The following is a 12,751-nucleotide window of genomic DNA, read 5'->3' as shown; positions in this document are numbered from 1 at the left end:
GTTATCTCTGTAAGCACAGAAGCAGGGATAGCATTGATACAACTGCAAGAGAGGGGAGAGCATTTGTTTGTGTCAGCTGGGCAAATCAGTCTTCTGTAAAAGACACTCTGCAAGGCTTATGTAGCTAATATGCTCTTTTCTTAGAGGTTTTGAATGTACTGGGGAAAAGAAGACACTACATGGCAGGTAGTTTACAAATTTACTCACAATAGGTGGAATAGCAGCAGCCCTCTGTTTGAGCTGTTTCAGGTCCATGGGTTTCTGCAGCGGCGAGGAGATGACCCCATCGTGAGCGTAGTTCAGCAGGCTCGGCCTTGGAGAAGTCATTCTACACAAAGACGCAGAAATAAGTTAATTTCTTCTCTTATCAGCTTTTCCAGCTTGAACCCAAACAAGCAATTTTTTTCTGAAGCATATTTTTAAAGTTTTAAAGAAAAAAAAAAGGCAAGGGCAGGGAGTCTGATTGTGTTTCAATCTCATGTGCCTGCCAACACATTCCCCCAGGAGACATGGGCACAATCTCAAACCCTCACTCACTTATGAAGTATTTAAGTATTCAAATGATGGGGAACAGTAAAAATGTATGTGTGTGTGTGTGTGTGTGTGTGTGTGTGTGTGTGTGTGTGTGTGTGTGTGTGTGTGTGTGTGTCTGTGTGTGTGTGTGTCTGTGTGTGTGTGTGTGTGTGTGTGTGTGTGTGTGTGTGTGTGTGTGTGTGTGTGTGTCTGTGTTTTGGGGGGGGTTAACTGTATGCATTATGTGTGTTGACACAGACGGACACTGTGGAAACAAACTGCAAGGAAAAATCCATATCCATGTCTCGCACATCTGTCGAAAGCACACATCATTCTCTGAATCACAGTCAGCCACATACACACTTTGATGCACAACAACACAAAAGTGTGTACGCACATATACACACTCACTCACTCCCTTTGTTTGCTTTGGCAGAGAGGGCAGCGTTTCCCTTGGCTCTGCCAGTACATGCAGTCCGCTGTCATGGAAAAAAAATTGAACAAATACCCAGCAAACAGGACTAATCACTCCTCCCACGCACTTTGACACCCATTTCTCTGGCCTCATTCAGAAACAACTCACACACAAAGTATAGATTTGTGCTATACATATATATATATATATATATATATATATATATATATATATATATATATATATATATGTATATATATACATATACATACAAACATATATATACATACATACACAGTCACACACATATATACATTTATGTTTCCACATTGCAATGTAAAGAGGGTGTCAATAAAATCTGTGGTTGATAGCAAAGAGCAATCTCTGGTGGAGACTTAAGTGGGTTGCCAAATATGGCTTCACTGCTGCAAAGGGTAGCTAGGCAACTAATAACACTTCAAAACGTTAGCTGCTTTTTTTTCTGATGTCTGCTGTGGTAGACCAGAGAAGTAGGACACCTAGTAAACCGCTGCTCAGATAGCAGAGGACCCCTGGCTTTTATAATCTGAGGCAGGCTGAGTGATGTCATTGATAAAAACACGGGTTGTCTTTTTGAGGGGAATGTTATAACATTTCTACTTGACTTGAAGCTTAGAGTTCTAACCTGCTCTTCTCTGTGTTGTCTGTCTCCTCCACTTCATCAGCGCTGCAAGTGGCACTAGAGTCACTGTCCCCATGGGAGTCTTTTTTGGCTCCATGGTCCTTCTTGGAGCTCTTGGCGGAGCTTTTGACGTCCTCTGTCTCCACAGGAGGTTTTTTATCTGTGGCATCGCTGGGCGCTGTTGGCTGCTCCTTGCTGGGTTCCCCTGTCTCAATCTTTATCTCTTGCTTAATGGTCGAGTCTGCATCTTCTTTGAGAGGAGGTTTCTCATCCCCTGCCTGGCCCATGTCAGACCCTCCTGCCTCCTTGTCCCCGCTGCTGGAGCTGGCCTTTGACCGGCCTGAGCCTTCCTCCTTAGCCTTGCTGTCCTCTGATGAGTGTGGCGAGGGCAGGCTCTCTGTGTCAGAGCTGTTGTTGGCTCCACCTGGCAGGACAAAAGAAGACACAGATCAGAGGACAAGTCTAGGCTTATGTTGTAAATCATGTTACATGTTGCTGTCCTTTTGTCTTCCGTCTTTGCCCCATCTCTTTCTGCTAAACCAGATTCTTCACAGTGCCAGTCTTCTGCCTAATCAGGTTTCACTGTACAATAAGGAGGAACACAAAACCAATTGGGATGATGGACGAAATCCCCCGGGGCTTCGGCGCTCCATTGTGGGACTACGCTCTGCACTGTATACTTCTAACAGGGTACTTTTCTTTTTCTGTCACTGCAGAACATGATTCTTCAGGTTTACAGAGAGCTGCCACTGAAATCAGCACAACTGCTCCGTCATTAATTCCACATTGAAACAGACAGAAACTTTCAGGTTTGCACAACGCTTTTAGATTGTCATCTAGCTCTACATTTCATACTGAGGTTGTAGCATGCACGTGTATTACCTCCGCTGCATTATGTTGTGAAGTGTTTATGTTCCAGCTCCTACTACCAATAATTAATAGGGATGGGTAAAATTACTCGAGTACTCGCCGTTGATCCCATTATTCGAGTAGCATTTTGTTACTCGCACACCTGGCAAGATAACTTGAAATCATACAGCGTTACATGTGTCACCATGTGCTTTTGTTTTCGCCTAACTGAATATACTAGGTAGGAAAATAATTAACGGGATATAAACGCTTGACTTGGCTTCAGCCTTAGAACACACCGAGCCAGATTTCAGCAAAACAACTGTTTTTACGGCGGCTACGGCAACTCTTTAGGGACACATTATTCAACCGAAAGCGAAAGCACAACAAACACAGAACCGTCTGCGACACCTGCGGCATGTCAGTTAAAAAAAGTGATGTCTGGAAGTACTTGAAGGTGAAGTTAATGTGCAGTGCAAGATATGTGGCGTTAAACTTACATACCATAGAAATACTAGTTTGATGCTTCACCACATACACTTAAAGCACAAGGAGAAAAACAGTGGAGACAGATAACAGGCAGTCTCGCATCACGTCTTTTGCTCGCCCTGTTAGCACACATCGTTGTGATGAAACCAAGCTGAGAAGATTAGCCTGATAATAACCAAAATGGTAACTGGAGATATGCTCCCATTAAGTTTTGTGGAAGGAGAAGGCCTTCAAAGAGCTAATCGCGTTAGTCGAGCCGGAGTACAAGCTACCATCATGGAGAACAACAACTACGAGAGTGGAAGAGATGTCTGAAGGAAAGGCAGCAGAACTTACTACAACTCTGGTCTGGTAGGTCCGTGTCCGACGGACTTTTATTTATCTATTTTTGTTTATGGGTTAAAATATAATATTGTGAGTACTCGAGTAATCATTCATTAGGAAACTTCGAGTAATCGATTACAAGGATTATGGTAAATGTCCCATCCCTAATATTAATAATATCACATACATTAAATATAATGCAGTCCAGCCCAACACCAGTAATATCTAAGACTTCAGTCACAAACCTTTAAGGTTGTTAAAACCTTTTAGAAAACTTGTAAAGGTACAACATTTTCAGATCTGTTGGACCAGACAGCAATTAATCCCAGTTAAAATCGAGGTATGTTATAAGTGTGCAGGGAGTGTTCACATTGGCGAGCCTTGTAAATCCATTGTTTGGCTATATAAAATCTCTCATGACAAGCATGATTTAAATCATCATCAGCTCAACTCTATTTTATAAACCCTTTTCTGATGCAAATATTTTTATTCTAAAATAAAAAGCAACTTATTTTTTGCAGGAAATGATTCATTATGCCCATACATGGTAACCCCCTTTAAAGATACATGCGAATTAAGTAAAACCTCCGATTTGAACATTGCTTCGTCCTCCATTTATTATTGAAGTCTCGTACCTTCTCCATCTTCAGGGGCCTCCTCTTCATTGCCGCTTGCTCCTGAACCCTCCATTTCCTCCTCCTCTGCTGTATAAGTTGCACTGGTCTCCTCATTCTGTGAGGATTTGCCCCTGCGACGGGCCTTTCGCTCCTTCTCCTGGGTCAAAACAAAAGCACACTAAATACAACAGCCCAGAGAACAAAAGGGCTTCAGATGCAGCAGAAATCTTAATCTTAATGCTTGATCATGCATAAAAAGAAGGCTTGCTTTACTTTGCCAGAATAACATGAAGCAAATATGACTAACAAAGTTTCCCGATGCTCACCGATTTCATTTTATGCTGCTGCAGAATCTCATCCAGTTTCTGCCTCTTCTTGTAGTTGAAGTAGAAGTTCTTGCACTGTGACACGGTTTTGGATCCCACCATCTTGGCGATGGCGGACCAATTCCTACCATACTGGAGAAGGCCTGAAATAACAAGATGGACAGATGGCAGAATAAGGACAGGAACAAAGATGGATGACATTGATGATCTGATTTTTAAACTACCCGGCATATTTTCCATGCAGATGTAAATAAACAAATGATGTAAGCTGCAAGAGCACTCTTCATAAGGATTGCAAATTTGATGGTTATTTTGTTATATACTATGAACAACATCACCAAACAGTGTCTTTGGGCGAACAGTAGTCTCTCCATAGTAAATCAATAGCCATAAACATCTGCTTCTATACAGCTGTCGTAAGTGTAACAGCCTGGGAGTCACAATGCTACATAGACACAATTTTACTCTCCCAGCAGCAGCATGGCTCAGTGCCATATGCTTCCTAAGTAGGGAGACAAAGGGAATGAGTGAAAAAGAGAGTGGGGCACTGGCTGAACAGTCAGTCATACCAATGACATCACTAATGCTGGGGTCACTCTGTGTCACATTCTGACTGACTTTGATGTGACCCATTTCCAAGAAACCCTGGTCTTTTACCCAGTCAACCACATGATTGTGCCTTACACAAGAGTCTACATGCACCCGCTGGGCCCGAGCTGTGATAGATCAACCTGTTGGAAACACACACGTACATAGAGCCGCTCAAAATATGTGTGGTAAAAGAAGATGTATAGAGCAGTCACAGTGAGGGAGTGGTAGTGAATGAGTAAGACAGATAGTGCAGAATTTGCTCCCGTAACCCCCACCCCCCCACCCCCCTTCCAGAGTCTGCTGTTAGCTAAAGGCAGCTCATTAACAGTGTATGTTGTAAGAGGCTTAGCTTACACCACCCACTTGTTTCCTGTGCCAGCCTGACAGGTCCTGGCAATGCGACAGCCTCTCAAAGGGTTGTCAGGGAGGGTGGTGTTATTAGCAGGCAGAGAGCCAACACCTTCCTGGGATAACCTTGGACACGGGTTCAGAGGTCTCTGCATCTCATCGCTTAATGGAGGCAGGGGGACAACGAGCACAAGTCAGTGCCAGGGGAGAGGAGAAGACAGCTGTTTACAGCCCTGTCATTTCAACGCGCGTGTTAATCAGAGGGGCTGACTGTTATGATTCCTAAAATTTTATGAGTAATATTATTAATGAGTTATAGCTGCAATAAACGCTGCTCTATTAGCTAATTTCAGGGCTATTATTCATGTCACTATGCTTATGAAGGTGAGGAAGTGAAAATACAAAAGAAACACAAACTTAAGCTGAGTTTTGAAATGATCTAGTAAGAGGAAAATTATCCTGATGAAGGAGTTGTGATTCTATACAGAGCAACGTGCACTATACGGAAGCAAGGCCACATAGTGATACTTTAAAAAAAATAGTAATTTAAAGGGAAACTGTCTCATAACTTAAGAAACAAGAGAAAAAAGTTGACTTCTTCTTTGCAGTTAGAACAAAGGGATCTGCATTTTATTATCTCTGCACTGTCAAACATCATAACACAGGTTACGCAGAGAAGCAGACATTGCCTGTTAAAGTAAATGATATATTTGTTTCATGTTAGCTATTATTTAAATCAATGAGGCTTTTGAAAATTGATATGAACTCAACTTTCGATCAAAACAGTCTAGGCATCATAACTTATCAGGAATCGAAATTTGAGCCAACCATCCCCATGATCAGAAACATCAGCTAGCATAAACTGAGAAAAACATGCTGCAAACTCACAAGTAACTTAGCATCAGAAATCCATAAAATGTTAGCAGTGTGGAGATATAATAAACGAGAAGTGATAAAGAATTTCAGGTTTTTGGATCCACGGTATGTCCTGCTGTATCGACACTACATTTCAGACACCACCTCACTGTAGCTGTACAGCAGAGTTTTAACAACATACGAGGTGATTTCAAACATGATGTAACTGCTGTTAGATTTACGACTGACATTTGGAGCTCTGACATTTGTCCCTGCACACTGGATATACTTGTTCTTTTATTATAATACAGCACAAAGTGGATTTGAGACAGTTATTTTAGTGACTGAATATCTTAGTTTAGCTGCACTATTTCACCATTCTGAGCAGCATTTACATTTCATCTGTAAGTTTTTAGTACCTTGATTTACTTTGGTGAACCAAAGAAAATAAACAAAAAAGTGTGAAGCTCTATGATCTAACCAAAGATAAGTATCATATCAGGACTCAGAAAAAAATTTGATCAGGCGAAAAAGCTGATCAATCCTTGCGGATTCATCTATTATGTTATCTTTGCACTGAAATTACTCAAACACTTCCTCTCACACACATATTAAGTGATATAAAAAGCACTTTTGCTAAAAGTGCTAGAAACGCAGTGTATCATTGCACTGATGTGAGAAGATGAATAATATTCACAGTCACGCCGAGAATTTTCATTACCAGTAAAAAAGAAAAAGAAAAAAAAAGAGCAACCATAACAAGCAGAGGTGATTTTCAGTCTTGGCTGCTGCTATCTAAAAGAAACTGCACACCTACAACCTGTCAAGTGTTAGAATGGTAGAGGTTTTTTTTTTTCTTTTTTCAGCTGAAATATTCATCACTGCCACTAAATGGATTGCTAGGAAAGCTTCCCCAGGAAAGAAAAGAAAAGCAGACGGGTCAGCACGACGAGCTCCAAAAGGGCTGAGACACGTGACTGACACCTATTAACCTTTTACAGCCGCCTCAGAAGAGGGTGGGAGGAGGAGGAGGAGGCAGACTGCCCTACAAGTCAGACTCCCTCTGACCTGCCAGAGTGCACACAAACACGCGCTTGCTCTGACAAACAGAGACACAAACAGTGGCCTAATGTCACACACACTTACACACAAAGGATCAACCCTTAGATGCATCCACTGAACCCGAAGCAATGACAAGCAATTCATTGACTTAAAGTCACTTTGTAATGGGCTCTCGCTTTCTCTAGTTTATTCCATCATATGAAGCTTAAAAAAGTACAATCCAAAAGCAGTTCCGCTTAACTCTGGGCCTTAGCTGCTGGAGCAAAACACATGGAACAAACATCCAATCAGAAGAAGCAATACTAAAGCAGGTGGTATCCTCACACCCAATCAGGACACTGTATTCCCATTGGCTCCTCCCCTGGAAAGTGCAATCAACACCTGGTGCAGCCAGAAAGTGGTTGTTCCTGTCTGTCACATGCCTGTCACTGCGTGCGCCGTGTCGTGGCCCTGTAATGGATAACAATATCAGACGGTCTGATCTCCAGAGGGCAGGCCGGGAAGCTCTTCAGGGCTGGGCCTTCCGATCCGGAGCAGAGGAGATGAAAACAGCTCAGTCTCAGCGCTCTTTCTGCCAGCTGGCTTGATACTTGAGCCGGTGTCAGGTTGACATGCTCCAAAACAGCACATGCTCTTTGCCTCTCCCCTCCTTTTCCTCTCACTCTGTCCTCCCCGTGCTTCAGTGAGCGCTGCTCTGTTCTTCTCCGCCGTGTCTCTCCCCAATGGCGGTCGTCTGGGAAGACTTCCACAGGAAAGTGGGACTGTGGGGCGGTGCTATGTGCTCTGCCTCTCTCTCCCCTCATCTGATCTCTCCTCTATCTCTCTTTTTTTCCCTCCCTCCCTCTCTCTCTCTCTCTCTCTCTCTCAGTCGGTCTGTCCCTCCCCCTACTTCAGTCTGCCAGCAGGCACCGCGGCACGAACACACACACACAAACGCATGAGTGAGTACACACTCACTCGAACCCTCTCTCTCTCTGTCTCTTGTTAATACTCTAGCACACAGACGCAAACGCACACACTCAGGCAGTCCCAGAGTAAACAGAGAGAGAGAGAGAGAGAGAGAGAGAGAGAGAGAGAGAGAGACAGAGAGAGAGAGAGAGAGAGAGAGAGAGAGAGAGAGAGAGAGAGAGAGAGAGAGGAGAGAGAGACAGAGAGAGAGAGAGAGAGAGAGAGAGAGAGAGAGCAGAGCAAAGCAAAGAGACAATGGAGAAAGGGAAAGGATACAGAAGTGGAGAGTAAGCAAAGAAAGAGGAGTGGATGGGGCTTGGGGGAGGATGGGGGATAGAGGGAGTTGATGTTGATACCATGAGAAAGCATAAAGGCTTTCACATTTTTCCTGACTGACCTGCTTTTCATCTTGAATGTGACCTCTCTCCAGTCTATAACAACACCGAGAGAGGCGAGAGACAAAGTGAGTGGGGGAAAAGAGGCACTTGCCAAATCTTCCACAGCTCTTGCCAACCTGGGCCGCTGCCATCTCCAATTCCAGAGAGACGGACAAACCGAGAGACAGAGATAGAGCAACAGTGGAGAAGAAAGACTGGAAAAAAATAACGTGGCATTCTCTACCTGCTGCTCTTTGAAAATGGGTTTCTACAGCAAGCAGAGCAGGGGCCATTATCCAGCTGCCTGCCTGCCTGCACCCAAGCAAAGCCTGCCAGATTAGTGCACTTACATAAACGCCAGCCAAGAATGGTGCACATGCAAACACACACATACACACAGCCTGGACCAAGTGCACACACAAACACAACCTCTGCAACACACAGACACACAAGCAGACAAGCAGAACTGGTGGGTTTAAGAGGGAGGCTTTGCAAAGCTTGGCTGTCCCTTGTTTGAGGTAGCAGTCTTTATGAGCACCAGAAAGAAGAGTGATCTATCTCCCCGTGTGGCCGTGCCATCCTCGAAGGCAGCGCTGGCTTGGCAGCTGCCATGCTGGAATGCTGATGTCCTGCCAGGCTCTAAAAATGCCATTATTCAGATCTGTTTAGCTCATGGGATAAACACATTAGCATCAGGACACCTAAGCCTCTTAAAACATATACATGTCAAGCACCTGTAAGGGGGAGCACGGTGATGGGCTGATTTTATATTACGAGGAAATTGGAGGTGTTATGAATTAAGCGTGTGAGTTCCTGAAGGGGGAATCCCTTTTGGCAGGTGAGGGGGAGGTTGTTAAAAGTGACGGAGAACGGCGAGAGCAGCTCCTCTTTTTCGGCCCTAGGTACTATAGGCTGTGTGGTTGTGGTTACATAAGCTCTTCATAGAAGCCTTGCTCCCACTGAGCTGCCAGGCTAATCCTCCGGGATGGAGAGCCCCACTAATCCCGCTGCAGGAGAATGGAACTGAAGACATTAACCAGGATTACTACACAGGACCGTGTTTGAGCCAGGGCAGCGCCAGTTATCACAAAATAGCCCCTTAACACACAAATCCAGACACACACTTGAACCCCAAATTGTAGGAGGCACCACACACATACACAGCATGAGGCAGACATGATCACTCCTGCAGACTAAATGTGGTTTCAATATCACATTCAAGCTGAGAAGCTGCTGCACAAGGGACTTCATCAACTTTTGATGAGAGAAAGGGGGACAGGTTAAAGCATCAGAAGCAGAACTGAGAGTCACACAAAACAACATGACACATCATTTGCAAATGGCCGCCGTGCAGTGAAACTGCACTGACTCATGTACAGAGATTACTTGAAACTACAAGATGTCACTCTGTCACCTAAAATCTGGACTCTTAAAACCACTGATAAAAAGATGCAGTTCCGGCTGACTGCTCCATGGGCAAAGGGAAAAGTTATTCATAAAAATCAACATGACTGCAGGCAGCATCCAGGAATCAATACCAATAACAGATAAGAAGCAGGCTGACTGAAGGGAATCCCTTTGCAAGAAGAGGAATGCACCAGAGACCATTGAGAGTGAGGAGATACATCAGTAACAGACTCCTGGACTGCGTGCAACACACACTGTCAAACATACTCAGACAGAGTGCTGGTGCTAGGAAAATGGGCAGAATGTCAGTGACCTCTGTGAATCAGCCACAGGCTTCTGGGTAATCTTCAGTCAGAGACAATAAACAGGCTGAGTTAATGACTGCTGCATTTGCGAGGGCTGGCTGATAAGAGGCAGACTTTACAGCCTGCTTGATAAAAAGAAAGGCTGCCTTGACCCAGAGAGAGGGGGAAATGGCTCCAAAGAGCAACGAGTCAGTCCAGGCAGACTGACACATGCACGCATAGACACAACGTAGCAGCACGTGGCGGTTCCTGTCTCACTAACAGGAAGTAACAGCCGCATCACACGTCTATGCTCTAGAAAAATAAAACAGGGCTCGAGACTCTACTTGTGTCGTTTCCTTTGGTATCTCCGTTTTAATGCGCTTTAACTGTGATTAGTTTACACTCCACAGTGAGAAGAAAGGTTTACCTTTTTTGGCAGTTTCCATCTCTTCTTCAGTCCAGCGAGAGCTCTCATTCATCTCCAGATTGGCTGTTAAGAAAAATAGAGAACCACCGAGTTAGAGAAGGCGGGAGGAGGAGGAGGGGGAGTGGGCAGTTGTCACAAAGTCAGTTAGGGAGTGACTGACAAGAGGAAAGAAAGGAGAGAGAGAGAGAGAGAGAGAAATTAAAGAAGAAAAGAGAATAAGGAAGGTGGGGGGTAGGGTAGTTTGTGCTGCTTGCCAGTGAGGCACTGCAGCGTGGGTCGCTGGGGACTGTTTGTTTTAGACGGGAAGCAGGAAATCCAAGGAGAGAAGTCAGTTAATGATTATAGACATAACAACTGGCTTCTCTCCCTGCGCAGGCCAGAAGCCAGGCCGACCCTGGCCCTGCCTGGCAGAAAACGAAGCGGGAGCCTGGGCTTCTGTGTCCTCTATTTGGACCTGTGAAGGGCACCGTGGGCCAGCTAGCAATGCTGGCAGCAGGGGAACAAACAGTGGCAGAGAAGGAGGGGGGTGTGGGGGGGCTGCTATAGCCCGGGTCACCTGGGGATTCCCTGTGAATAAACCTGTGCTGCAGTCGCTCCTGCAGCATATACACACAAATGCTGAAACATCAAAAATCTGTGATAGCCTGCAGCAAGAGTGTTAGTGTGTGCACGGCTGTTACCATCTGTGAGGAAACAAAGAGCTAAGTGGGAGGACACTGCTGACACACTAGGTATTTTGTCCTTAAATTATGCTTTTGTCTTTTGCCCACAGAAGAGATTTACACAACTTATCTCATGCATTCTCAGTTTCTTATTGTTTTGTTTCCTTGTTGTGCCATTTATGAAGCAAAAACGTAGTGGGTGCAAGACTGAAAGTGAAAATTAAAATAAAGAAAAGGAACAACAGTGCACCCTTGTGGTGTGGGAGTGTAAGCCACAACTAGATCAAAGGTGACAAGTTGATCCTGAGTGATGGGGCTGACATTCTTACTTTTTAATAATCTTGTGAACTTATTCCTGAAAGATGCAAATAATTAGTCTGACACTATTTGTTCAATGCTTTGCACAAAGTGAAAAATCCACTCTTATACAATGTTTTTCTTATGATCGGTCCAAGAGTTCATGACAGTTCTCTAAAGAATGAAATGCAGAATCCTTTGCTATGTAATGGATGATGATGAAGAAGAAATTTGGTGTAGTTGGACTGACCAAGCTCATTGTTGAGTGGCGGTGTGGTGGTCTCCTCTACTTCGCTGGTCATGGAGCGGGTGATGCGGCCCTTGCGGCGCCCCTGGCTGTTGGCTGTGCGTCGACCCTTGAAAGCCACAGTGGGCTCTTTGTCCTCTGCATCTTCTCCAGAGGTGTCATCCCTGTGTTTGAGAAATGTCAACACAGTCAACAGGAGACACACAGGGTGTTTGAAGGTGCACGTTTAACAGGTCACTGAGTCAGAGCCCTTTCTGTGGCGGTCAGCATGGCACAGGACAAAAGGTAGAGCATCACCAAACGAAATGGAGAGTGTCAGCTCAGGACATTAGCTCACAGATCATAGGCTAAGACAACCATATTTCAGATATAATAAAATTGCCAACATGAATGTATAAAATGCTTTAAATTCTTGATTTTCAAAAAGTAATATCGTATTGTGTCTAGTACAGGTAAATAAAAACTACAAGAAGATCTTATTAGTGAAATGATGCAGTTTCAATCGTATTTGAGATGCAGAGAAAGGCCGTGTGGAACATTTGAAACTTGAATTTATTAGATGTGTTCTGATACCAACATGAGAAAGGGAAATGCCTTTGATAACGCCCAGAGTAGAGTGAAGGATCTTTTATTAGGGAGTAATAGCAGTAGTCAGTCAATGCACTAAACTGATGGAATAATTGAACCACCTCCTCCTAAAGATTGAATCATTCCTTCTTTTCCAAAGCTGCAGTCAACAAAGAAGTACGATTTATAACGGCACTATCAATCCATAAGTGTTTGAGAGTGGGAAAGTCGAGCTAAATTTGAGTGTTTTGAATGCAGAAATAAACATTTGGTGCTAGTGAGGTGCAGTGTCAGTCAAAGTGAGCAAGTCAATGTCAGCGGGGAGGTGTTAACTGATGCTTTAATGTAGGTAGAGTCAGTTTTAAGAAAGAAAAGATTGGTATCAGAACACTTCCTGTAATCTTGTCCCTTTTGCGGTTTGTCCTCTGAGGTATTTTGGCATCAGTGAAGCCAGCAGGGAAATAGAACTGTTTGTCTGCATG

General features: G+C 44.1%; 1 protein-coding gene across 5 annotated transcripts in view; it reads right to left on the bottom strand.

The window, feature by feature from the left end:
* ncor2 (nuclear receptor corepressor 2) overlaps positions 1-12,751 on the bottom strand; it is a 118,982-nt gene that overhangs the window by 29,343 nt on the left and 76,888 nt on the right. For 3 of the 5 annotated variants that reach the window (XM_034691409.1, XM_034691405.1, XM_034691406.1), the window contains 6 exons: positions 11,706-11,866; positions 10,497-10,559; positions 4,195-4,337; positions 3,887-4,025; positions 1,593-2,013; positions 208-328 (listed from right to left, as the gene is read on the bottom strand). In XM_034691409.1, coding sequence (XP_034547300.1) covers positions 208-328; positions 1,593-2,013; positions 3,887-4,025; positions 4,195-4,337; positions 10,497-10,559; positions 11,706-11,866 — 1,048 coding nt within the window. The remainder of the gene's footprint in view (positions 1-207; positions 329-1,592; positions 2,014-3,886; positions 4,026-4,194; positions 4,338-10,496; positions 10,560-11,705; positions 11,867-12,751) is intronic. The other 2 variants (XM_034691408.1, XM_034691410.1) reach the window with 1 other exon arrangement.

The sequence above is a fragment of the Notolabrus celidotus genome, chromosome 9 (genome assembly GCF_009762535.1).
Source record: "Notolabrus celidotus isolate fNotCel1 chromosome 9, fNotCel1.pri, whole genome shotgun sequence".
Taxonomy (NCBI): domain Eukaryota; kingdom Metazoa; phylum Chordata; class Actinopteri; order Labriformes; family Labridae; genus Notolabrus; species Notolabrus celidotus.
The sequence above is the reverse complement of the archived record's forward strand: the minus strand, read 5'-3'. Positions and strand labels throughout refer to the sequence as shown.